The 26,931-nt window shown below is 42.6% G+C and overlaps 1 protein-coding gene across 1 annotated transcript in view; it reads left to right on the top strand.

Annotated features, from left to right (window-relative positions):
- The window catches only part of fam13b (family with sequence similarity 13 member B), a 143,565-nt gene that overhangs the window by 49,511 nt on the left and 67,123 nt on the right, over positions 1-26,931 (top strand). The window contains exons 4-7 of the mRNA XM_056280933.1: positions 2,955-3,167; positions 5,329-5,506; positions 5,743-5,887; positions 24,569-24,696. Coding sequence (XP_056136908.1) covers positions 2,955-3,167; positions 5,329-5,506; positions 5,743-5,887; positions 24,569-24,696 — 664 coding nt within the window. The remainder of the gene's footprint in view (positions 1-2,954; positions 3,168-5,328; positions 5,507-5,742; positions 5,888-24,568; positions 24,697-26,931) is intronic.

Below are 26,931 nucleotides of genomic sequence, written 5' to 3'. Positions count from 1 at the left end.
ACAAAAATTGGCTATAGATTACTATAATCAAAATATATGAATATACCAGTAACTGCATCACTTTCCTGCATGCTCAATTAAATGTTTCGTAGTCAGCTGTGACCAGAGATTCACTATTAAGATCTGCCGACTGCAGGGATATATGAGACTGTACACCAGATGGCAACAGTGAGCACCAAACGGAGCAGGGTGGAGGTCAATGAGACTTTGTCATATAATCAACCCTAGAAAGAGTTAATTTTTTAATCAGCTTGGATTTGCAAATGCTGGCTGTCAGTGTGAAGATGAATTATTCTCCCAAGTTTCATCCAAATCAAGCCAGTAGTGTCTGAGAATTCACGTGTGATGAACGAAAGAACAAACAAACGAGCAGACAGAGACCGATCTATAGTCCCTCAAGGATCATTCTGATCGTGGAGGACAAAAAACACAATCGCCTTTTAAAATCTAGCCATAAGCTTACATATTCTTAACCAGGAAATATTTTCTTGCGCAAGTTTATTTACAAAAACTATTTGAGAGCTGATGTGCACATTTTTAATATGGTTTAATCTTTGCATTGGTAATAGATTTCTTTACACATGCTGACATTCCTTAATTAAGAATGCGATATTTAACTGCCAATGCCCGAATCTAGTCGTAGAGCCTGGGGTGAGTGCTTGGATTGCGCTATTTTTTCACTGTGAAAACAGACGCTCAGATTATTACTACGCAATTGAGATATCTCATGAGAAAATAAATATTCTTTCTCTTTATACATATTTTTAATAATATGCATGCAAATATATCAAATAAACAGTGTTTCTGTTATCACTCCTTATTGATTCATCTTAGTTTGTTTTCATTTCCCCTCACTGTTTTGACAAGAGTAGATCTTGTTTTCATTTCCTCTCTGGTCCTTCCCATCCTTAATTCTTCTTGGTTTTTAGAAATAGAAGTGGCATTAATGAGCTGTGTTCTTCAGCAAAAGCTCATATTGTTTCAACATTGGAAAGAGATGTAGTATTTAGTTTAGATGGTGTTAAACTCTGAGGTCAGATGCCTGCATTGGCATGATTCATTTATGTGCAGGAGTAGAAGAAAAGCTTTCAGCTGTTGCTTTAGGTAAAACACTGTCATCAGTCCTGATGTCCTGAAGGTAATTCAAGTACAGATTAGACTTCGCTACCTCCTTGGTGGAGATCATTTTAATAATTTGAGATTCTGATTCAAGATAAAAAAAAAGACTGGTTGTTAAAATCCCTAGTGTTTGCACTGCAACAGTTTCAGTGGGAATTAAACTGGAGATGTCTGCCAAAGTGACATTGCCACCACCAGGACACATCATCAGTTGTGTACCTCAGCATCACAGGGTGTTTCGGCCTTTTATCACAAGACACCCTCCGCTGAGGCAGGCCCACCATAGGTTGATTGGTCCTGGGTGTGTGACCTGTGGTTAGCTCCCGAACGAAAGCTGGAAAACGCCGGGGCCCTTCCTGGTTGTTGAAGAGTTGGGCATTGATGGAAACCCTCTTGCGATCGAGTTCAGCTGCCAAGCACCTGAGCACCTGATTGTGTCGCCAGGTGTATCTGCCTTGGGTAAGGCTGGTCTTGCAGCCAACCAAAATGTGCTTGAGGGTTGCTGTGACTGTACACAGGGAGCAAGATGGATTCTCTCCAAACCAGAGATTTAGATTTGTGGGAGAGGGCAGGACATCATATGTGGCTTTGATGATAAAACTCAGCCTGTTTGATTCCATGCTCCAGAGCTCACTCCATGTGAGTTTCCTCTTTTCAACACCCTCCCACCTCATCCAGCGGCCCTGTTTGGCTTGTGCTACGGCTTTAGAACATCTGGCTGCTTCTTCCTGTCAGCGAACCTCCTCAACCACCATAATTCGCCGTTCGATAGTAGTCGCCTTTTGCCAGGTAGGTGTTTTTATTCCCAGGCCAAGGCCGCCTCTGCCTTGTTGAACATGGCCTACTACGTCTCGGTGGCGGAGGGCAGATTTCTCCTCCAGTACAGCTGCAGCTGAGGTCCATTTCTTCCCTATTGCTAGGGTTGGAGCAACTCCTCTCACTACCGGGTCTCGGGATTCTGTGAGGGATATGTCCAGCCTCACTTGGGCACATATGAATTCCTCAACCAGGCTGGAAATTGGCAGTGCGAGGGCTCCATTGCCGAAAAGTCCAACACTGCTGAGGCACTTTGGCAGTCCAAGCCACTTCCTCACCTGCGAGTTCACTAGCCTCTCCAAGCGATTGGCATGAGATAGTGAGACCTCGTACATGGTTATTGGCCACATGAGTCGGGGTAGCAGCCCAAACTGAAAGCACCAGAGCTTCAACTTCCCGGGCAGTGCAGTGTTGTTGATTTGCCCGAGGCCACTGATTGTATCCTGACGAAGTTGCTCCAGTTGCTGGGTGTCTTTGAGGTCTGCATTGTACCACCGTCCGAGGCTCTTGATGGGCTTCTCCCGGACTGTGGGGATTGGTTGATCACTGATGCAGAACCGTTCATCTGTTAGTTGGCCTTTAACAATGGAGATGCTGCGAGATTTGCTTGGTTTAAACTCCATTCGTGCCCACTTGATGTTTTCCTGGAGTTTCTGCAGCAGGGGTGGTGCATGGTTTTGTTGTTGCTATGGTGGTCAAGTCATCCATGTACGCCCGGATTGGTGGAACACGCAGGCCATTCCTGGACCTTTCGCCTCCCCACCACCCATCGAGATGACTGTAGAACAGTCTTGTCGAAAACTGCACAGGGGACTGAGTGGTGGAAACAGAATGTTCGCTCAATAACCCAACCCTGCTCAGAATATATCGAACACTGACAGCAAGCCAGCCCACTAGCCTAATTATTGATCTTGACTGTCTTTGAGCTCTGTGTCTGTGTATATATCTCTGTGTCAGTTTTGTGGTTGTGGCTTTTTGTGTATTTATGCATGCGTGTTTTTGTAATTTTACCCGGTCAGGTCATCTGGACCTGGAGGGGCTCTTCCTTGTCAATGGCAATGCAGAACGCGTGGATTGGCTGCGCCAGCGCTACGACAACGGAGAGGAGGTGGAGCTAGAGAAAGACGCAGACTTGGCTTCAGCTGTCAGTTTGCTCCGCCTCTTCCTGCAGGAACTCCCTGAACCTGTCATCCCCACAGAGATACAGGGACACATACTGCAGCTTCACCAAGGTCTGTGACAAACACATATGAACTCTTTCTCTTCTCCTCTAATGCCGTTTTTTTTTTTTGTTTCCTCTCTTCCCCAATCATCACCCACAGTATTTTCTTCTTCTTTGTTTTACAGCTTTAGTTGCACTGTTCTGTTTGTCTGGTGGATTTGTCATGCAGGAAGGATAGAGTTTCACTTTTATTTCCTTTCATCATCTTAAATTCACCAAGCTGGCCTGTGGAAGCTACAGCTCGTTTTTTTTGCCCGCCAAGGCTACCAAGACCTTTATAATACACAGAGAACTAGGCATCCATGAGCAAAGACGCCTTTAATATGCGCATGCATCCACCATTTATAAATTTAGATTGTTTAGCCATACTTTTTAATTCTATTTATTAAATGTTTAACCACAAATGTTATTAACTGTGATCTGCTGCCATTTCTTTTTTTTTTTTTTTTGGATTTTTCCACCTTTTTCTCCCCAATTATACCTGGCCAATCACCCTGCTCTCTGAGCCGTCCCGGTGGCTGCTCCACCGCCTCTGCTGATTTGGGGAAGGCTGTAGACTACCACATGTCTCCTCCGATACATGTGGAGTCGCCAGCCGCTTCTTTTTACCTGATAGTGAGGGGTTTCCCCGGGGGGGATGTAGCATGTGGGAGGATCACGCTATTCCCCCCTTCCCCCTGAACAGGCGCCCCGATCACCCAGAGGAGGCGCTAGTGCAGCAAACAGGACAAATGTCCACATCCGGCTTCCCACCTGCAGACACGGCCAATTGTGTCTGTAGGGACTCCCAACCAAGCCGGAGGCACTGCGGGGATTCGAACCAGGATCCCTGTGTTGGTAGGCATCGGAATAGACCCCCACGCTACCCGGACGCCCACGAACCTTTATTTTTTTAAACCGAGCTTGTGATTGAGGCTAAATTTAACAAAAAAAACAAAAATGGTTGTCGGTTATTAGTTTTTTGTAAATTTTTACAATTTATGAGAATGTACACATGGAAATGTTCAAAACTTTACTGGACACTGGTCAGAATTTTCGAGTCCAGTCAAGAGCTGAAGGTTTTTGAATTTGTCTCAACGGAGAATGCATGGAATCCTTATTGCTATGTTCACGTTCTCCCTCATCTTCCAATGCTTCGTTCTGGTGTCACCCTTTCGTCCTGTCCTCACTCAGTTTCTCCCAGGGATAATCCATAATAATCCCCATGTCATCAGGTTTTTTTCCCCATGGCTGTCATCCAGATTATGACAGAGTCTTCCTGTATCATGGAATTATAATATGATGTTGTCTAGTTTGTAAATGGGACTCGTAGCGTTACGTTAGACTATATCTTGTAAAAACATCCCTTCCGCTCTCATGTCCTAGTTAACTTTTTTTTTCCCATCGCTCTGCTTGTCTGTATGTCTGTCCAGATTATAATTAAGGGAGTAAACCTAGTAGGATAGTATGCATTTTTCTTGAATAGTGTGTACCTGTATTGGACATAAAGATGATGATGAAGATGAAAATTATAATATGACAAACTTTATAATCTCCAGGTTGTGGTAATGAAAAGGAAGTATACGGGAACTCACAATACTGTGCACATAGAATTATTATATTAAATTCGGTGATAACCATTGAATAATAACCATCTAATGAGAAATTACTGTAATATGTAGATATTTAAAGTAAACAGCGATGAGCTTTTTCAGAAGAAAATGATAAGACAAACTTTATAATCCACAGTTTGTGGTTATGAAAAGGAACTATACAGGAACTCAGAATGCTGTGCACATAGAATTATGATTATATTCAATTCAGTGATAACCATTGAATAATGATAATCTAATAATAAATTACTGTAATACATAGATGTTGAAAAGTAACAGCGATGAGCTTTGTCAGAACATTAAACACCGCATGTTTGAAGTTGGCCTATGATGATGCAGGTTGATACGAAGATAATTATCTCTGATAATAACCTGTTGTTTATGATCCGTATAACCGTATACAGCTTCCAACCTGTATGTTATTTGAAGATTATATGGAAATTATAGCACTCAAAAGCAGCCGTGTTGGAATTTGGAAATGCATGTGTCGGCTGTACCTGTGGTAAAGATGAACGTTGTGAAAATGTTCCAGATCCCCTCCAATTACAACATATGTACATGCCTCTCAATCTCTTCCAGATTACAGTAATGAAGAAGAGCTGTGTAGGAACATGAAGTATCTGCTTCAACAGCTTCCCCAGCTGAATTATGGCCTGCTGCGTTTCCTGTGTCGTTTCCTGGCCAGCGTTGCGTCTCTGCAACAGGAGAGTTGGAACATTGGGGCGCTGGCTGCCGTCTTTGGACCAGACATCTTCCAGTAAGGAAGGACACTCGCCGTCAAAGGGCTGAACAATTAATCATGTATAGTCAGTTCTTTGTCACAGCTGACCATTTGCAAAATAATGACTGACACAGCAATCCACTAATTAACATTAATGATGCTCTGTACTTGCTCTGATTTCATATTTAATATTGATTACCTGGTGTTGCTCAACAGTCAACGATGGAAATGTGCAGCCAAATACATTTTTACAAATAAGTGTCTTTCCCCAGTCTTTCAACAGAGGGAGAGGACCTTAGGGACCAGGAGTCAGTGAGCAGGGTCCTGGCAGAGCTGCTGGACAACCACGAAGGCCTATTTGACTCAGAGGACGATGATGTCTCCACCACCAATGACTACAGCTCCATCAATGAGCAGGTAACACCTCACCTCATCCCCTTAATCTGACTTCAAACCCTTGCCTTTCTTCCACTTCCTAAATCTATTCTCCTTTACTTTATAAAATGGGCAACCACTAGACAGCTGTAGATCTGTTAACATGATTAGTCAATGATGGACATTTTGGTATTTTCCAGTATGTGCCTGCACTCTGAATTACAGGTTGAATCTGTAAATTTGTTCCTCTCTAAGCTGCAACATCCACAAAAGTATCCATTTGTGAATAGCCTTCCTTATAAAAATAAACTTTTTGCTCTCTCTCTCTCTCTCTCTCTCTCTCTCTCTCTCTCTCTCTCTCTCTCTCTCTCTCTCTCTCTCTCTCTCTTTTTTTTTTCCCTTGTTCAACTTATATACCTTGGGTCTTTGCCTCTGAAATAGCCCTACTACTACTACTTTTGGCTGCTCCCGTTAGGGGTTGCCACAGCGGATCATCTGTTTCCATCTCTTCCTGTCTTCTGCATCTTCCTCTGTCACACCAGCCACCTGCATGTCTTCCCTCACCATATCCATAAACCTCCTCTTTGGCCTTCCTCTTTTCCTCTTCCCTGGCAGCTCCATATTCAGCATTCTTCTCCCAATATATCCAGCATCTCTCCGCCACACATGTCCAAGCCATCTCAATCTTGCATCTCTTGCTTTGTCTCCAAACCATCCAACCTGAGCTGGCCCTCTGATATAATCGTTCCTAATCCTGTCCTTCATCACTCCCAATGAAAATCTTAGCATCTGCAACTCTTTCCTCTGAAATAGCCCGATCAAGATTAATAAGTTGTAAATTATAATTAATAAATTTCAAAATTAATAAATGTAAGCTCAACTGAACTCAGTACAGCTGGACATATTGTAAATGTACTTTATTTGGCTTAAACTCAATTTGATTTTCCTCCCTAACCTGTCTCTTCATTGGACATTTGGGAACATAAGCTGCTTTCAATCATACATTCCATAACATTGTCTGAGTGAGTTTTCTGGCACCCCTGGTGGTTTTCATGATGGATGACATGGCAGTGCCTTCTGTCTCGTTCCCCTCTTGTGTAGGATGCCTTCTTTATGTCACAAATTATGACATTTGTAATTCTAACATTAATTTTTTATTTCGACATTCTTGGTTTTTCACATACTACACCTCTGCGTATTGATTTCATCCTCTGTGCAGACTGAACAAAGCTCTTTTATTTCTATTTCTGTCCATTTTCCAGACATTTTCGAATATTCTCTTGAATATGATACTTAGATCTACACCCCACTGCAAATACTGCTAGTGTCAAGTAGTACCATTCACACTGGGGGTTCTCATAGTGAGCAGACTTGAACTCAAGACACTTAAGTTGCTTTGGAAAGGGCATGCTATGTTGGGTTATGTCCTCCCATGCCTTGTCCTCTTTTCATCACTACTTCGCCCTTGTTGTGCGAAAGTATTTTTAAGGAGCAAGCATTCTATTGTATAACTTACAAGGCTGAGAAAAGGCTGTACTCTTTGTGAGTTCTTGTTTTTGTGTGTGCACGTGTGTGTGTGTGTGTGTGTGTGTGTGTGTGTGTGTGTGTGTGTATTGATGTGCAAATTATTTTATTTTCATATTTTACTTGGTGCCATTAGATAGGCATTATTTAGATCTCCTTGTAATTTTTCCACCACCACCTTTCCACCCCATTAAACCAAGTAAATGTAATGCACAAGGAATTCCAGAATGGCACCAGACTGATGGCAATACTTGGGAAACACACCGCACAGACTACACAGACTTGGAAAACAGAATTGGCTGTAATAAGAGGATTATTGTTTAAAAGCCCAATCTTAAATTCAGATCTGAGCTAAAATGGGCTCTTCACACTCAACGATGAACCTAGAGAAAATTTTTCATCTACAAAAAAAGATATGTCTTTCTGGGTGTTTGCTGAAATTGTCTAGAATCTGAAGCTGAAAAACTATTTACATAATTGCAAATCAATCAATTTTATATTTGTCTGTTTTTTTATGTCTTCCTTGACCTCTATATTCAGTTGTTTTTCTCTCTTTTTCCTTTCAAAATAACAGCCAAAAAATACTAAAAACTAATTCTGTGTTTCTAATTCTAATGCATTCATAATTGTTATTCTCAAAATAACCCACTTAATGGGATTTAAAGTTCATGTTTTCTCATTTTGACTATTTGCATCATTAGTAGAGCATTGACTTGGTCAATGAGAAGATTGCAGGAATTACCACACTTTTGTTTTTCTAACAGGTGGTAAAAGGCTTTTCTCCACTTGTGCCTCAAGCCAAACTCTTGGGGGGCCAAAGAAAATAATTGGACTCCAGTAATACGTGTGCGTAAATCTATGAGAGATTACCTGTGATTAAGTGGTTTATTACCAGGCATTTGTACCGAAGAACTAAGGTATCAACCAATTAGCCAAAAGACAAAAAAGGCAAATCCAGCCATGCAGTGGGAGATATTAAAGTTGATGTGCAGGACTAGTAGGACTATATTATAGACAGGTAAGTCAACTAGCAGTTCATCTGTACTCTTTTACTTAATGCTTATAGATTAGATCAGACCAGGTATTGGGTTGTAACAATGGCAACATACATAGGAAGGTACAACTTTGGTGCAACCCACAGCAGATAATACACCTGTCATCTCATCAACCAACTTTATTGGAGCTGCTACAGCTAATAGAGAAAATACTCCATATACGTAGACAATATAATTGTTAAATGTAAATATAAAAAACAAAGATGCACCATACAGTTTAGAGTGGATATGCTAGTGTGCATTTTCAGCTGTTTCTAGTAATGAAGAGCAAATATACAGAAGTTTGCAAATGCAGTGGTAGCAGATTACATGCAACAGAGGCTATGAGTACAAATACAAATATGGCTGTCATTTAATATTCTGTTTGCAGAAATCCACTACAACTGTTCTTTGGTGTGTTAATAGGAGCTATATAAACTGGTGTGTGAAAATCATGACCTAGCATTTAAAAGCCCCTCCATGTGGTTCACATATTTCCTTCACCATCCTCACCAGGATTCAGTGAAGTTTGTTGTTACAGGGAACACTTCTATTACTCATTATGTGTTGATACACTTAAGTCTTTATTGCCTTGTCTGTGCCTGCACACGGGTTATGGCAGTAGTACTCACCTGGAAGTGTGCGGTGCCACTTGGCAGGCTTAAGCTGTGCCCTAAGTTTGTTTTGTATCAAGAAAATCATTGTTGAGCAAACACTAGTTTTAAAAATGCAAAAATAGTTGCACTTCCCCAAAGTTCAACGTAGGGAGGTCATATCAGATATTGTCCTCAGAGTTATTGTGATTCCATCGAAGTTCAAAAGTCATTATGTTTTACCATTTCCCTTGTAAGAGCACACATAGATTTGTGATCAGCTATAGAAATTGACAGCAGTGGGTGTCCGGTAGCGTAGCAGTCTATTCTGTTGCCTACCAACACGGGGATCACCAGTTCGAATCCCCGTGTTACCTCCGGCTCGGTCAGGCGTCCCTACAGGCACAATTGGCCGGGCCTGCGGGTGGAAGCCAGATGTGGGTATGTGTCCTGGTTGGTCGGGGCACCTGTTCAGGGGGGAGGGGGAACTGGGAGGAATAGCGTGATCCTCCCACGTGCTACGTGCCCTTGGTGAAACTCCTCACTGTCAGGTGAAAAGCGGCTGGCAACTCCACATGTATCGGAGGAAGCATGTGGTAGTCTGCAGCCCTCCCCGATTTGGCAGAGGGGATGGAGCAGCGACAGGGACAGCTCAGAAGAATGGGGTAATTGGTCGGATACAATTGGGGAGAAATTTAAAAAAAAAAGAGAAAGAAATTGACAGCTGTGATGCATTGAATTACTTTTTTTTTTTTTTAACTGAACTGTGGCTCAGCACCAGCAAGATTGGGAACCTAACTTGCATCGTGATTTTAGTCACATTTTATGTACGATGTCCAGTATGTAAATGATATGAATCATCTTACTTTTACTACAACTTGGGATTTTATATTATGCTAAAATAGTACAGACTAAACAAGTACAAGGCATTTGCCCTGACTCACTACTGCTGAGTCAGAGCTCAAGACGATGACAGATACAGCATTTTAGTGTATAAAAAGGCATTCCCAGGCAAATTTTTGAAATTTAATCTTTAGTATTTTATGCCTTCTGGATGATCAGCCCATATTATTTTCAAGTAAGGTTACTGTTCCCTCTCAGAAACGTATCGGCCTATCATTAGATCTATACCATGTCCTACACTTACGTTGTTCTCGAGGAATGTGACCAGTATAGACTAAACACGCATGGAGGCATTTCCCTTGCTGTGAATGCAACACTGGGTCAACCAACAGAAGGGTTTAAGAGTAAAACTTTACAATTCTAATTTGTAAACCAGTCTATCAACCATGCCAGTGTATTGTAGTTATAGAATAATACTCTGCATTAAATAATGCATAAAAATAACCCCCCAATGCATAATAATAATAGTAATAATAATGACAATAAACTTTATTTATTTAGCACTTTTCTAAACAAGGTTACTAGTGCTTCACAGAACAGGATAAAATTGTTAAAAATGACACAAAAAAGTGATGTGTTCATAACTTTGTAAACACAAAATGTAAGTGTAAAAAGTACAAAGTTTGCACTTGTAAGCACATTACACATCAGGGAGAGTTTCATTATGTATGTAAACACTATTATTGTGTACTTTGCATAACTTTTCACATCATAATACACAGATAATTATTGCCATTATGGCATTAAGAGTTGCTACACAGCGATTCTAAAAGCATTGTCATACAGATGGTGGCTAAAAATCTTTTTTAAATTAATGTTATAGCACGTGGGTGCAGTCTCTAATGCCAACGTAAATCCCAGACTGAACAACGATAAAATGTGAGAATATTTTATTTTCTGCATCTCACAGCAAATTTGCACCTATGCCACACACTGTGTTTTGGGTATTTTCAAGCAGTAATATTCACACACACACACCCTCTCATGACATTGCTATCATTCATTACTTTCTTTCACTTCCTTCCTGATTTTCATCCTTCCTTCCTGCTTTCATGCCCTCTATTAGTCAACCCTCCTTCCTTCCTTCCTTCCTTCCTTCCTTCCTTCCTTCCTTCCTTCCTTCCTTCCTTCCTTCCTTCCTTTTTCTCTTCAGTCTTTGCATTTTGCTTTTCTCACTGTCTTTGTTCTTCTTTCTTTCTTTGTTACTTCCTTTTTTTCTTTCCTTTATTCTTGTCATTATTTCTTTTGTTCTTCCCAGTGTTTTTGTTTCTAGTGTCTGCAATTCTAGCTCAACCATTTTCTTTCCTTGTGATCCTTAATATGAATAACCTTTATACCTCTACTTTAACGTGATATTCTGTTTGTTTTGATTTTTTTTTTTGACCTATATGCTGTCTCTGAGGTGGGCAGTATACTTGAAATGACGAAAGAACTTTTTGACGAAAAAAAAAAAAACCCCCACCGGTGAACATGTCGCCGAACACCGTTATCGATATACTCAATACGAACTCTTTGTTCTCCGTCGTGTCATTCCTGCCGCTGGGGGGCGTAGCATGATTTGAAGGTAACTGTTCCCTGTCAATCAACTGACTCAATCAACCATGAGATATTTGGACCAACTGCAGAGACAGGGAGGTCGACGAACTGCTTACGAGCAGGTGGGCTGTTCGTGCTAGGCACTTGCACACACAACCACACCGCACCTTCTTGTTTGATTCTTTTTTTAAATAACCCCCCCCCCTTTTCTCCCCAATTGTACCTGGCCAATCACCCTGCTCTCCGAGCCGTCCCGGTTGCTGCCCCACCCCCTCTGCAGATCCGGGGAGAGCTGCAGACTACCACATGCCTCCTCCGATACATGTGGAGGCACCAGCCGCTTCTTTTTCACCTGACGGTGAGAAATTTCACCAGGGGGACATAGCACGTGGGAGGATCACGCTATTCCCCCCCCCAGTTCCCCCTCCCCCCTGAACAGGCGTCCCGACCGACCAGAGGTGGCACCAGTGCAGCGAACAGGACACATGCCCACATCCGGCTTCCCACCCGCAAACACGGCCAATTATGTCTGTAGGGACGCCCGACCAAGCCGGAGGTAACACGGAGATTTGATCCGGCGGTTCCCGTATTGGTAGGCAACGGAACAGACCACTACGCTACCCGGGCGCCCTGTTTGTTTGTCTCTTAATTGAAACAGGTTGTTTTGTTTAGAAAAGTTATGCTTCGTTTTGAGGATACTGCTGCCTTTATTCTGCCCCCGTCACACACACGAGCTTTGCCTTTAGGGTTTTTCCTTGTTGAGGAAAGGTAATTAAATTGAAATTGAGCACAGTATAACACTGAGCCAGGAACTCCTTCCATTGGACTCGCCCTCTCTCTTTCTCTGTCTCTTCCATCTTTTATCCATCGCCTCAGTCACTGGAAGAGAGAGCAAACATAACAGGGTTAAAAAGACAAAGGAAAGCAGATTGGGTGAAGAAAGGTGGGTAAGGGGGGACTGCTCTAAGCAGTAGCTCATGTGTCTTACATAAGAGAGGGGTCAGGACATAGGGGCTTGAGAAAGGTAGAGAGGTCTAGAGAAGTGGGCGTGCAAACAAGGGAATTACAGAGAGGCAGTGTAAGAGGGAGTGAGGGAGAGAGAGAAGACGGCAGAGGAATGTAGAGAGGGCGATGAGGGAAGGAATGGGGGGCAGGGCGAGAGCTGATGATGTAATCAGGGAATCGACACCTCAACCCTCTACACAGGCTCCCTCTCAGAACAGATTGTCAAGGAGGGCTTTATGTCTGTCTTTTTCTCTCGCTCTTGAGCTCGCTTTCTCATACACTCTCTCTCTCTCTCTCGCTCGCTCGCTCGCTCGCTCGCTCACTCACTCACTCACTCGCTCACACACACACACACACACACTGGTTTCACTATCCTTATGAGGACCCCTCATTGACTACATTCATTTCCTAGCCCTTAACCTTAACCACGCAAACTACATGCCTAACCCTAACCTAAGCCTAATTCTAACCTTAACCCTAAAACCAAGTCCTAACCCTAAAATAGACCCTTTTACTTGTGAGGACCTCTAAAATGTCCACACAAGGTAGGTGGTTTCTGGTTTTTCTATCCTAATGAGGACATTTGGTCCACATTAGGATAGTTAAACATGTACACACACACACACACACACACTCACTCACTCACTCACTCACTCACTCACTCACTCACTCACTCACACATCTTGGATTGGTCGGTCAGTAAATGTAACATGACCTGTACTAAACTGTGTTTCGGCCTGTGTTTGTGAGCTTGACAGTATGGAAGTTAGGTGTATTGTTGCAGAGGTGAAGACAGGGATGGGCCAGGTTGTTTCTGGAAGTACAGGTGCTGTGGTTGTGATTGTCTTTCAAACTGCCTTTCAGTGTATGAGGAATACCTTGGCAGAACAGCTGCAACAATGTTTTTGTTTTTTGTTTTTTTTTTTGTATTTGATACACACTTAGCCATGGAGCAAACAAAGTCGGATAAAAGTAAAACCACTGAAGTCAGCTGCTCCCTTCTTCCATCCTGTAGTTGTGCTGCAGGATTTTCCAAGCAATCCGAAGCAATCGGAGTATGAAGCCCATGCCAGGCTGGGCTTTGTTGGGCTGTAGAGTTGTGAGCTTGTTTTGAGCTTGAACGGCGGGCACTGGGAGAGCTCTGCTGGTGCCAGTCAAACAATCTGACATGGTCTCGGAGAAACATAATTTCTATCTGTCTGTTTGTCTGTCTGTGTATCTGTCTGTCATAATCTTTGTCTTTCTGAGTTGCTGACCTGTAATGAGCGTTGTGGTCTGTACCTCAGTCCAAGTCGAGGTCACCTTTGGACCTTGACTCTGGAGTGCTTTGCCTGGGGAAATCAGGCTGGCAGGTTAGATGTCTTCCTTTAAACCTCATTTCAAAACTTTATATTGTAAGATATTTTTCCTATCTCTATTTCTTGTTTTATTTCTGCCTTTATGTAATTGTTTCATTTGATCCCAATTAATTTTATTTTAGTTGTGTTAAGTATTGTAATTTCTTGTTTTTATGTCATGGTTTTGTTTTTTTGTTTTTTGTAAAGCGCTTCATCGCTTTTGTTTTAAAAAGTGCAGTACAAAATAAGTTTTTTATTATTAGTATTACGGTTGTTGCTGTTATTCTGTCTTTCTTGGTTTGCAATAACTAACCAACATAGAATTTGCAGTTTGTCTTTCTTTCCATCTGTCTATCCTTTATCCTTCATATGTGTCATTACTTTTTTAGTTGGTTGTGACTAATGCCCTGAAAAGGTCTCCAACATAATGGAATTATCGGTCTGTCTTGTCCGTCTGCTTCTTTTTCAGTCTCTCTTTCCATTTTAGTGGTTGTTAACTTAATTGGTTTTGCAGTCCATTAGTCACTTAGGCCTCAGTTTACCTCAGTCTACCTCAGTCTGCTGTTTTTCCATCATTGCAAATATGTGTGATTCTTGGCCTGTCCTACCACTCTGCCCACACCATCATAATAACCTCACACAGCAGCATTCTCATCAAAATATTCTATGTGAACACAATTTGGTGTCACCATCATAGACATCCTCAATGTACTATCAGAGGAATTGCAATGGCCACCTGCTGAAAGTTAAAAAATGTTTGTGCCTCAGTGCAAAGAGAACAGATTAATCAAAGAGAATTGTGATTTTAGTAGTTATTAGAGTAGGCATGTCTCCGGTGATGACAATGTCCTTAGTACTGACTTAGCTTGGTTAATTTGACCACTCCCCAGACTGATAGTAGGGATATATGCACTCAGTGCACTGTGGTGGGTGTGGCTGTCTAGTTTTAACCAGTTTCACACCGAATCTGACATGCAGCAGACAATTTCAAACAGGCCTGGGCAGTATGTAGGAAGTTGTCCACTCTGCGTCAGTTCCGTGTGCGTTCTGAAACCAATTTCACTTGACCACTGCCTGCAGTTTATTGGGAGTTTAACTGACCTTTCAGTAGCGAGACTTAAGCATTAATGAGCCCCGCATGCGTGATTCCAGTGTGCCAAACGACCAATACCAATGCCTTTGCTTGCTTTCCATTTTAAACTAAATTTTATTCTTCTGGATTGAACTTCTGGTTGCCTTTGTGGCTGTCATAGGGAAAAACCTTGTCGTTCAACCAGTCCCACAATGTGACAGTAATCTCACGTCAACTCACACAGCCTGACAATGGGAATGTATCAACATTTCACCTTTTCCCATTATTCCCAGTGTAACATAGAATAAATGTTTGGGATGGCCACAACTGTGTACAGTCTGTGGGGAGTTTTGAGCGTAAGCTCATGCAGCATAGTCAGAGCTTGATCATTAGGTTAGAGGGTGTGTCTGCTTGTATGATACTGGTAGAAGTATGTGACAACTGTGCTCTGACTTGGAGGAGCACATGCACACAATACATTTATTTTATAGAAAAAAGAATCTGTATCTCTATCATGTAGGAGATCCAGCTCATCCCAAAGTGCATTGTTGTTAAAAATCCAATTTTCATATCAAGTGGCCTCAGGATCAGAAAAGACAGATTTTGAGTGGATGTTCCCTTTCCCTGAGTTACATCTTAATGTTTTCATCCACCTCCCTCATTCGTCTGATTCTTTCTGATTCATAGCTAAGTGCTGATTTCAAGCTATGCATTGTCTTTAAGGCCTTCTTAACAGTCTTATGTAATAACAGCTCATTAGCGACATGTCCTCACCAGCCTGACACTCCCTGTCTGTTGTGTCTAATCATGCAGCAGAGGCAGGAAGCAGTTTGATAATTAAAATGTGAATCTGCCAAAATGACTGACTAATGGATTGACTTGCTGACTAGCAGGTTGGCTGACTGACTGCTTAAGCTGTTGTCCAGCTTACTGACAAGCAGTTTTGTCCAAAGATTTCTATAAGGCCTTATAAAATAAAGAATATAAAGTCCAAGTAAAATACTTGAAAATGGCAAGTAAAATACTTGAAAATAGCAGAAGTTACATAAATAAGGCTGCATTTAGGCATAAGGGTGGGGCGGGCATTTCATTTAATATTAATTCCATTTAAACTACACCTATGTAGTTGGGCTATCAACAAGTCTAAAAAAAAAACACATTGATGTAATTTAGATGGGTTTTAAGAGGTTAAGTGAGCGCTCCACTTCTCGGCTCATCCTGCTCTCCACTTGGTACTGCTTGCACTCAAAGGAAACAAGTATGTGATTCGACATTCTGGTTTTCCACTCTGCTTTTCTACAGAATTATGACTGGTTTAACATCACCAACAACCTCATAAACAAGGTTCTATTAGCAAGTTTAAAGAGTAACTTAAGCCAAGACCATTTTAGTGAGTTTGCCTTGACTGGTTTTATTTTTTTGTGAATCACTTTGTGGCATTGTTTTAGAAAAGTGCTATATAAATCAAATTATTATTATTGTTGTTGTTGTTATTATTATTATCTACATGTTAAAGGTTAAAAGCATACCTGTATGGTCTTGGTACTCTGTGATGTTAGCATTGTGGATAAACACAGCTGCAGATAATAACATTAATAATGGGCCTGTTTAACTTAGGCGTGCCAAAGAACCTGCATTGGCAGTACTATTGACAGTAGTTACTGCTGTCTGTCTGTCTATCTGTCAACGCTGATAGATTTGCTGGCACACCTAAATCAAACTGATCGATGTTATTAGCTGCAGCTGTGTTTATCCTGCTACAATAACGTCACAGAGTACCAAGACCAGCCTGCCAAGCTTTTAACCTTTAGAATGGTTTTTAACCTGTAGATGTCAGCAAACTCACTAATATGGTCTTCAGGCTTTCTTTACTCTTGAAAGCTGTCATATACAAAGTGAGGCATTGTTTCAGAGTGAATATTACATGGCAAATATTCAATTGCATAAATATTCTGCTATGATATGCAGCTTAAAAGAGAATACATTAGACTGTTAATTGTTATTTGTACAGCTTACTGTTTATTTAGACACAATTATAAATGAAAATCTGACTATTTGCAGCTTGGAGCCTTTAAAATGTTTGCATTGCACAGCATAATGCTTCCTGGCAGTGTGCCATTTGAGATTTCAGTAAGGAATTCTGGCTTACAAATGATTCGCTACATTCTGTTTCAACTTCCTGCTCATCCATTGTGTTCTTAATCTTACACTTCTAAGAATCACTACATATTTCTTTAAATTATATTGCTTAAAAACATGTTTATCATAAATGACCGTAGTATAAGTCACAACTTGTCACAGAAACTTCTGTATTGCTTTGAAATTAAAATAATTTCCATTTAAACGACGGGTATGTTTGATATTGTTAAGCAGACAGAACGCTGCCTAGGGATGAGTATCGTTAAGATTCTAACAGTACTACTACTCTTACCGATTCTGCTTGTTGATCCGGTAATTTAACAATATTCTTATCAGTCCTTTTTGTTATTTTTTTAAAAAGAAAAACCAAATAACAACAGTTAACATGTATTTTCTCATGTCTGAACAGAGCATTACTTTTCATCATTAACTTATGTTTGTAAAATTGAGTTAACTCCGTGTGGGCTCCAGGCTGCTGGCGTATACATAACATACCTGAGGTGGATGGGCAACAAGAGATGAACTACGAGCTAGGCAGCTGTAAATTGGGCTTTTCTCCACCTGTTTTTTTTTTTTTTTTTTTTTTTTTTTGGATTTCCCACCCTTTTTCTCCCCAATTGTACCCGGAAATTACCCCGCTCTTCCAATCCGTCCCGGTCGCTTCTCCACTCCCTCTGCTGATCCGGGGGGGGTGGGGGCTGCAGACTACCACATGCCTCCTCTGATACATGTGGAGTCACCAGCTGCTTCTTGTCACCTGACAGTGAGGAGTTTTGCCAGGGGGACGTAGCGTGTGGGAGGATCACGCTATTTCCCCCAGTTCCCCCTCTCGCCGAACAGGCACCCTGACTGAACAGAGGAGGCGCTAGTGCAGCGACCAGGACACATACCCACGTCCGGCTTCCCACCCGCAGACATGGCCAATTGTGTCTGGAGGGACGCGCGACCAAGCCGTAGGTAACACGGGGATTCGAATCGCCAATCCCCGTGTTGGTAGGCAACAGAATAGACCACTACGATACCCAGACACCTCCCCACCTGTATTTGATGCACTTTCACTAGATGTTTCTAAAGATTGCTTGTGTTTCTGCCCTTACATACAAAAGACTTGTTGCACTTGTTGCAACGAGCATTGGCAGCATCGACTCTAGTGAAGTATAACCAGATTTTTGACCGTTTAGTTCTCTCTCCGCCATTGTCACTAGAAGCAGGCTCTGTGTGTGTATGTGTGTGTGTTTATGTTTGTGTGTGTGTTTGTGTTTGTGTGTGCCCATCCCTAACTCTGCCCATCCCTAGTTTGGTTATATAAGCCTATTATACATGCCGGCAGCCATACCAAAATGTACCCTGGCTCTGCCAAATGACGGAAGCTAAGCAGGTATGGACTTGGCTAGTACTTGGATGGGAGCCCTCTCGGGAAAACGGAGTTGCTGCCGGAAGTGGTGTTGGTGGGCCGGTAGGGGGCAGTCTTCCCTCCGGTCCTAATAAAAACAACAAATATCAAATCCCAGTGCAATGACGGGGACACTGTGCTGTAGGAGATGCTGTCCTTCAGATGAGACATTAAACCAAGGTCCTGACCCACTGTGGTCATTAAAGATCCTATGGCACTTACCGCAAAGAGTAGGGGGTTCCTCGGTGTCCTGGCAAAATTCCCAACCTGGCTCTCTCCACTTGGCCACCTAATCATCCCCCCATGTAATTGGCTCAGTGATTCCTCCTTCTCCACCTCAAGCTGATGTGTGGTGAGCGTTCTGGTGCAAAATGGCTGCCGTGCATCAAACAGGTGGGTGCTACACATCGGTGGTGGTTGAAGTGAGTATCCCCTTTACTGTGAAGCGCTCTTTGGGCATCTAGAAAAGCGCTTTATAAATATAATTATTATTATTGTTGTTATTATTACTACTCAGTAACCGGCAAAAATATTTTTGCAGTTTGAGAAGAAAAAAAAAAGATTTTGGTCCCCATGTGAAAAAGCGACCAAGAGCTGATGCTTACTGTAGACTCAAAGCGCAAGTTCAGCAAGTCTTTTGAGAGGACTCACATGTCATACAATTTGACAGAATATCACAGAGATTTTTGTAAGGTCAGAGATCATAAAAAAAATCTGCTTCCCTTCATATCCTCTGTAACTCACAATTTCTGAAACAATATCACAGAAAAGGCAGGAGTGCGCCTCCTAGAGTATGGCAGGAACTCGACGTCTTTATTCCCCCAGACACTCGCGCTGACAGAGCTGGACACTGCAGCTGTTTAGTGGGTTGACCCAGTGATCTTTATGTTATGGGGTACTCCAACCACTTTTTGGTCTGCTGCCATTGCTCCGTGTCCCTTACCTCCTCCAATATTGGACCAACTAAAACACTGGCCACAAGGGTTCAATTGTCCAACTGCTGGCGCCAACTGAGCTTGTTATGTTTACCATTTCTGGCCAGAACCACAAGACTAGACCAAAGAACCGGGGCCAAGGGCAAGACCTTTTGTTCCGAAAGTAAAGGGCACTTTCTTGGAAGGGGCTGGTGAGACAAAAAACAAAAACACTAAGTTGGCACATATTTTCAGTGATAACTTGATTTATATTATTAATTCAAAGTCAAAAACATGTTTAACAGTTATTTTTGCTTTTTCGGTGGACACACTCATCAAACAGCACTTTCACTTACAAAATGTCTTGTTCCCACTCTTAATCCTGTCCGATCTGTAACAAGTTGTTATTGAAAACAAGCTCACACAAACAGGTTTAAGGTAACTGTCTAGGTCATAATCTGAGGTTAGTAATTGAAGTTGTTAGTAGGTTCTTGTACTGGTGTATTTCTGGCCCTCTAGTGCTCCGGTAGCCAGGCTAATGTCGTCAGCAGGTCTCAGCGTTCATCTACTCTGTCGAGCATCAGCACTCGGCCAGGGAACCAAGGCCAAGACCTGTTCCCAAGATGCCCTGTCCTGTCATTCTAACCACTCCAGACACACAAACACACACACACACACACACACACACACACACACACACACACACACACACACACACACACACACACACACACACACACCGATGCATACACACACGCATAAATAAACATACCCTTATTCGCATATAAACAACGTGGATTGGCAGAACAGACGACACACATTTGTAAAGATGTTCTTGCACAAACACATATCCATATGTAGGTATGTTGATGCGCTCAGCCTACACAGTCAATCTAAAAACAAAAATTTCTTTGCCCTTCATTGCCAAGTGTTTCTGGAACTTTGTACAGACTCTGTAACATGTACAATTTTGTCTAGAGCTCCTGTGTGTGTGTGTGTGTGTGTGTGTGTGTGTGTGTGTGTGTGTGCCAGGTTTTTCCTATCCTAATGGGGACCAAATATCCCCATTAGGATAGAAAAACCAGAAACCACCTACCCTTTGAGGACATGTTATGAGTCACCATGAGGAAAAGGGTCTATTTTAGGGTTAGGACTTGGCTTTAGGGTTAAGGTTAGAATTAGGATTAATTTAAGGTGAGGGTAAGAGTTAAGGTTAGGCCTTTAGTTATGGTTAAGGTTACGGATAAGTGCTAGGGAATGAATGTAGTCAATGAGGGGTCCCCACAAGTATAGGGTGACGTGGTGAGTGTGTATGTCCATGGATGTTTTTGTGTCTTTACATGCATATCTCCTCTTTTCCCCTTCTCTCCCTCTACCCTGTAATGTCTCTCTGCTGTGTCTGCGCTTTTCCCTGTTATGTCTCGCTATCACTCTCTCCCTCTATCTCTAGCTGCCCCCCCCCAAACAACAATAGAATCCCATCGACCTTTAGATGCATATCACCTTGAAATATTACTGCGTCAGCTGAGAGGATTTGTGGTGAATTACTCAGCACATCCATGAGTAAATCTTAGTTGGAAAAAATAGTTTAATAGTCTGAAGTTGATGGCACCTCTAGTCAATTTGGCGCTCTTTGGTTTGATAGCTGTTTTAGAGTAGTGACCTACTCCATTGGTGCTGCTAGTCCTAATCTAGCCCTGTTGCAGTCTGCACTGGTACAAAAAGCACAGTTCTGTAACAGGGCTATACCTGTTTTCAATTTTGGAAATGGATTTAAAAAAATGGAAGCCTTTTACTCATTTCCCAGGTAATTTTTTTTATCCCCCCCCCCCACACACACACACACACAATTGTACTTAGCCAATTACCCTATTTTCCAACCGTCCCGATTGCTGCTCCACCCTCTCTGCCAAGCCGGAGACAACACGGCCCAGGTACATTTTCTTAACAAACTGTGTCCTCATTGAGAAATACTGGTTGGGCAAATGTTGACTGAGGTTATGGCGGCTTGCAATGTTCTGCCTCCGCTGTGATTGGAATATTGGGGGATAAAAAATGTTAAAGAGTTAAGAATTGGTCAGTTGTCAACTCTATCCATTCTCTTTCTATCTGATGCTACCTGATTTTTATGCTAAGCCAAGAACAGCGCTGGGGTTTTTCAATGCTCTTTTTGACTAAATGACAGAATCATTCCAGGGCTTTTAGGTCCGTCTATCTGGCTGTTAGAATCTACTTTAAGGTTGTCTTATCGGGGCGTCCGGGTAGCATGGCGGTCTATTCCGTTGCCTACCAATACGGGGATCGCCAGTTCGAATCCCCATGTTACCTCCAGCTTGGTCGGGCGTCCCTACAGACACAATTGGCTGTGTCTGCAGATGGGAAGCCGGATGTGGCTGTGTATCCTAGTTGCTGCACTAGCCCCTCCTCTGGTTGGTCGGGGCGCCTGTTCGGGTGGGGAGGGGGAACTGGGGGGAATAGCAGGATCCTCGGGTGCGCTATGTCCCGCTGGTGAAACTCCTCACTGTCAGGTGAAAAGAAGTGGCTGGCGACTCCACATGTATTGAAGGAGGCATGTGGTAGTCTGCAGCCCTCCCCCGATCGGCAGAGGGGGTGGAGCAGCAACCAGGATGGCTTTGAGGAGTGGGTAATTGGCCAGGTACAATTGGGGAGAAAAAAAAAGGGGGGGGTTGCCTTGTCTGTCAATCCGTGTATCTATTTACACTGAGTGTTTCAGCCACTGCAAGGGATGAAACACACACACACACACACACACACACACACACAAAACCATAGTTCCACACTTACAAGAGCAAATACAAATGCACATACACACACATTAAAACATGTTTTCTGCTTCCAAATCTCAGCCTGACCTTTTCTTTTTCTCTCCCATGCATACATAGCTAACCACACATGCATGCTTATGCAACCACACACACACACACACACACACACACACACACACACACACACACACACACACACACACAGTCCAGTTAACCTTTGAGAAACAATCAATTTTCATTCTGGAAATCCCTCACCACCTCTTTTTCCTGTCTACAGAAGACATACACATGCGCGAACAACCATTTATAGTATTGTTAACCTTTTTTGAAATGCCCAATATTGCATTTTTACTCAGTGTGAATAAAATGGAACTGAGTCATTTACCTTAATCACACTTAAAGAGAAACACACACACACACACACACACACACACACACACACACACACACACACACACACACACACACACACACACAGAAAGAGGGAAGTATGAGTCACCCCCAGGTTTGTATCACATGACAATGCGAGAATTCCCCCTTAGCCAATGAGATGCTGTAAAAAGAAGATATTGCCCTAGCAACGATTATGTGACAGAAGCAGATGGGGTTGGCAATGAGAGAGCAAAAGAGAGAGCAAGAATGAAGGAGAGAGGAGGGGTAGCAAGAGAAGTAAAGAAGGGGGGTTAAAAGAATGACGTAATAAAGAGGAATTGCATGACGGTGGAAATTAAAGATTTATCACTAAAAGTGGGGCATCATCTTCGCTGTGTCCTCATGAAGAGCCATGTACTCAGAATGCCATGAGAATGAATGCCATGACTTCTTCCATGTCATGTTCTCTCCATCTCTCTCTCTCCCTCTCCCTCTATCTCTGTGTCTTTCTCTCTGTGTCTTCACCTATGTCATCTCCTCGCAGTTGCCACTGTACTGTCTTCATTAAATGAAAACCCTGTTAAAATTAGCTTTGGAAGGAGTAGGGATGGGCACACTATGGTTTGTTCTCCTGGTCAACTAGCCCGGTTATTTCTGTCCATACTCTCTACTTAGACTCCCATAAAATACTTCTTACCATCTCTGACCTCTCCTCTTTTTGAGCTAAAGCTTAAGCCCACTGAGGCAAATTTGTAATTTGTGATATTGGGCTATACAAATAAAATTGACTTAACTTGACTCTTTCACTGTCCATCTCTCCACTGGCTCCGTATCTCTTGCTCTTGCTCTCTTTCTCCCATTCACTCCCTCCACTCTACATACATCGCCTGCCCGCCCCTCTCTCTTTCTTTCTCTCCCCGTCTTGTCTGTCTCTAACTGTCATCTTCTTAATATCCATCCCTCTCTCTCTCCCTCCCCTCCTTTTTCCCTATGGCCCTGTGGACTCCTCTACCTCTCCCTTTCAAACTGGGCTATTGTCCCTCATCCCTCTCTATCCATCCATCTCTCTTTCTACCTCAATCCCTCATACAGTTGTTTTCCACTGCTGCATTGAGTTCTTGAAGAAGGAAGCTGTTGGTTACGTGTTGGCTTTGTATAGTGCCAAACACTACAGTAACCATGTGTGGGGCATTGAATCGTAGGCTTGCTTGTAGTCAATCCAGGCTGTGCTCAGGTTGGTCTGTCGGGTACTGGTTGATAGAGCAGTCTTGGGTGACTGCTCTATCAGCCAGTACCTGATGCTTTGACCCTCTGGTGTTGTTCCCAATTCCTTTCTGAGTTTCGCTCATGTATTGACTCATTTGCCCATTCAGCTTAGCTGCTATGATGCCTGACAGGATCGTCGATGTTGTGGAGAGACAGGTTCAGCTTTTAGTTTGAAGGTGTTGTACGCTTGTGGGGATCCCTCATGGTCAGTTGAAACAGTTAATGATATGTTAATGATATGTTCTTTCCCATGTAGCTTATTGACAGCTGGTGATTGCTTATGGCATGAAACAGGCTTGTACTGTCTCATAAAGAATTTACTTGAATCACTGGATTATTTTGCTCCTTATTTGCTGAGCACTTTTCTTATCATTGAGAGTTTCTTTTAACAAAGTTTTATATATATATATATGCAATTTTGAACTGGATTGTTTAACACAATCTTAGAAAGTGAGAGGATGCCTAAGGAGTGGAGAAGAAGTATACTGGTACCGATTTTCAAGAATAAGGGTGATGTGCAGAGTAACTACAGAGGTATAAAGTTGATCAGCAACAGCATGGAGATATGGGAAAGAGTAATAGAAGCTAGGTTAAGAGGAGAGGTGACGATCAGTGAGTAGTAGTATGGTTTCATGCCATGAAAGAGCACCACAGATGCAATGTTTGCTTTGAGAATGTTGTTTGAGAAGTATAGAGAAGGCCAGAAGGAGTTACATTGTGTCTTTGTGGATTTAGAGAAAGCATACAACAGGTTGCCAAGAGAGGAGGTGTGGTATTGTACAATTAATGATAGTTAATGATATATGTTATTCGAGTTGCTGAACTGCTGTGTTACATCATTGTTTATAGATCACAGAGCTGCTGGATGATGAGAAGTGTGAGGCAGAGTGTGAGGAGCTGCCTCAAGATGGAGAGGAGGGCCCTGTCTGCTGCGATTCACCACAACACACACACACCGATGACAACCCTGTACCCAGGTGAGACAAATGCACACACACACACATATAGTCCATGGGCCAGACGATATTTCGGTACACTCAAGGTGGCAAAACTTACTTTTAATTTTTGAAAGGATCCATGTCTGTAGATGATATTTTGGTATGATAACCATTCCTGAGTGGCAGCTGTATCACAGTTATCAGCTCATGAAGTTAACCACCCGCTAAACTAAATTGCATTTTAGACGCTGGTGCATATCCTGGTTTAGCCTCATGGTCAGGACATTTTTCAATGTTCTATAATATTGTCTTTGGTATCATTTTAAAGGGGACCTTCTTAGCTTTCATTCAAGCCCTGTTGTGGATATTTCTCACAAATATGGAGGTCACTTGAGCTCTTCAACCCGTCAATAACACACATCTTTCTGCAATTTTCGCCTAAACTATATACTTTCTTTTAGCCCTGTGGCATCTAGGAATATCAGGGACACAAAACACAAAAACTGGAATACTCACAGGACTGTAAAGATTCAGGAAATGTATAATATACCCATACTATTTCATTGTGTGAGGTGATTGTGAACCTTAAATGAGAACTAGACCAAAGCCAGTTAGGTCACAAACTGGTCTCTATACATTTGTTTAAATACACAATCAAAATACATGATAAAAAGGAATACCATAGTGAGGTAATGAACTATTTTAATATTTTAAACAACATTGACATTTACATATACTTAGTCAATGATACATGTAATCCCATATCATTTGTGGGTATATGTAATGGTAATGGGTAGGGTAATGGGTATATGTGAATATGGTTACATTATTGTTATCAAGCTCTGGGTAACCAAGTCCAGAATCAACATCCTGTGCATCAATAGACTACTACCACAGTAATACCATCAGAATCATCACACTGTCATTCATCAAACTGCTCGTTTCTCTCATCATCTGACTCCCCAAGTTCAAAGTCCAGTTCTGGACCATCCTGCTGTTTTTGGTTACTGCAGGTCTGTAACCTGCACATGTCTGTGCATGGAAGTCCATTTGACAGGCACATGCAGCTTGGCATTTTGCATGAATGCACACACTTGCATGTTAGCATTTCCAAGACCACATCTGGTGCAGGTGGGGAGCGCATCCAGTAAATGGCCAGCTTGCCTTCATCGTCTGTCCATCCATACTCAGTAGGGCTTGGCACCACAGGGTTAGCCTGCAGACAGCACTTCCATATTGCTGCCTGATAGTTGGCTCGTTGAACATGCATAAAGAGACAGTCTCTACATGGTGGCAGCTGGCTGGACTCAACCTCTCCCCTTTTGGTGCAGATGAGCTGGTAACGCAGTTTGTTCACCTCAGCAGTGCTGCTATTAGCAACATACATCCGACAGGTGAACTGCTCAATTTTCTGGAACAGCTCATCACTCACATTCCATGTCTGTCCCAGTTGACTAAAAGTCTCTTGGCAGGAAGTGTGCTTTCTCACTATCTTCAGGGCATTCAGCTTCCCTCGACCAGCAAATGCACTGACAGTGTCGCAGCCTGTGAAGGCATGTAAGCCAATTAGGCTGTCACAGATGCTGTCTCCAAGTGAACTTGCCAGTTTGGTGATGTCGACAAACCGTGTGCGGTTCTGAGTCCCACACTTCTGGTAGATGGGACAGGTGATGTCCTTCTGGAAGCCAAGACAAAGCACCATGACATCAGTGTCCTCAGCTGTGATGATAACTGACTTTGAGCCCGCATTTGCTGCATGCAATGCATGCAGGAGCAGACGGGTGTCAGCTTCTTCATGTGTGGAGTGCAGTTCTGCTGCTTCCTCACACCCATCTTCTGTCAACTTGTAGCAGGTTTCCTCACAGGTCATGTACAACACCTTGCCATGCAACATAGCTCTGTATCGTGGGAGTTTCCCCTCTTCCACCAGAAACTTGATGAGACTGGTCTTGTTGGAGGAACTGCACAGAAATTTTCTCCACTGCTGGACGTGGTGTCCCCCTGCAAGATTCTTGTACTGGAGAGTGATGTCTCCACCCCGTTCAGTCGTTCAGCATCTTTGATCGAAGTCTGGTGATAGACATCAAAAACAACATCAATCCTCCCACTCTGTGCTCCCTCATGGAGGACCTGGGTCAAGGCTGACTCTGCCACCTGTGCAAAGGTTTTGTTGTTGCCATTCATTTTTTGGACCAGGCTCATCCCATCAATGATGGAAGTAGATGGGATTGGGATGTCTTCTGCAGGAGATACATTCTTTTCAAGCTCTCTGGC

The sequence above is a fragment of the Lampris incognitus genome, chromosome 1 (genome assembly GCF_029633865.1).
Source record: "Lampris incognitus isolate fLamInc1 chromosome 1, fLamInc1.hap2, whole genome shotgun sequence".
In the NCBI taxonomy this organism is placed as follows: domain Eukaryota; kingdom Metazoa; phylum Chordata; class Actinopteri; order Lampriformes; family Lampridae; genus Lampris; species Lampris incognitus.
The sequence above is the reverse complement of the archived record's forward strand: the minus strand, read 5'-3'. Positions and strand labels throughout refer to the sequence as shown.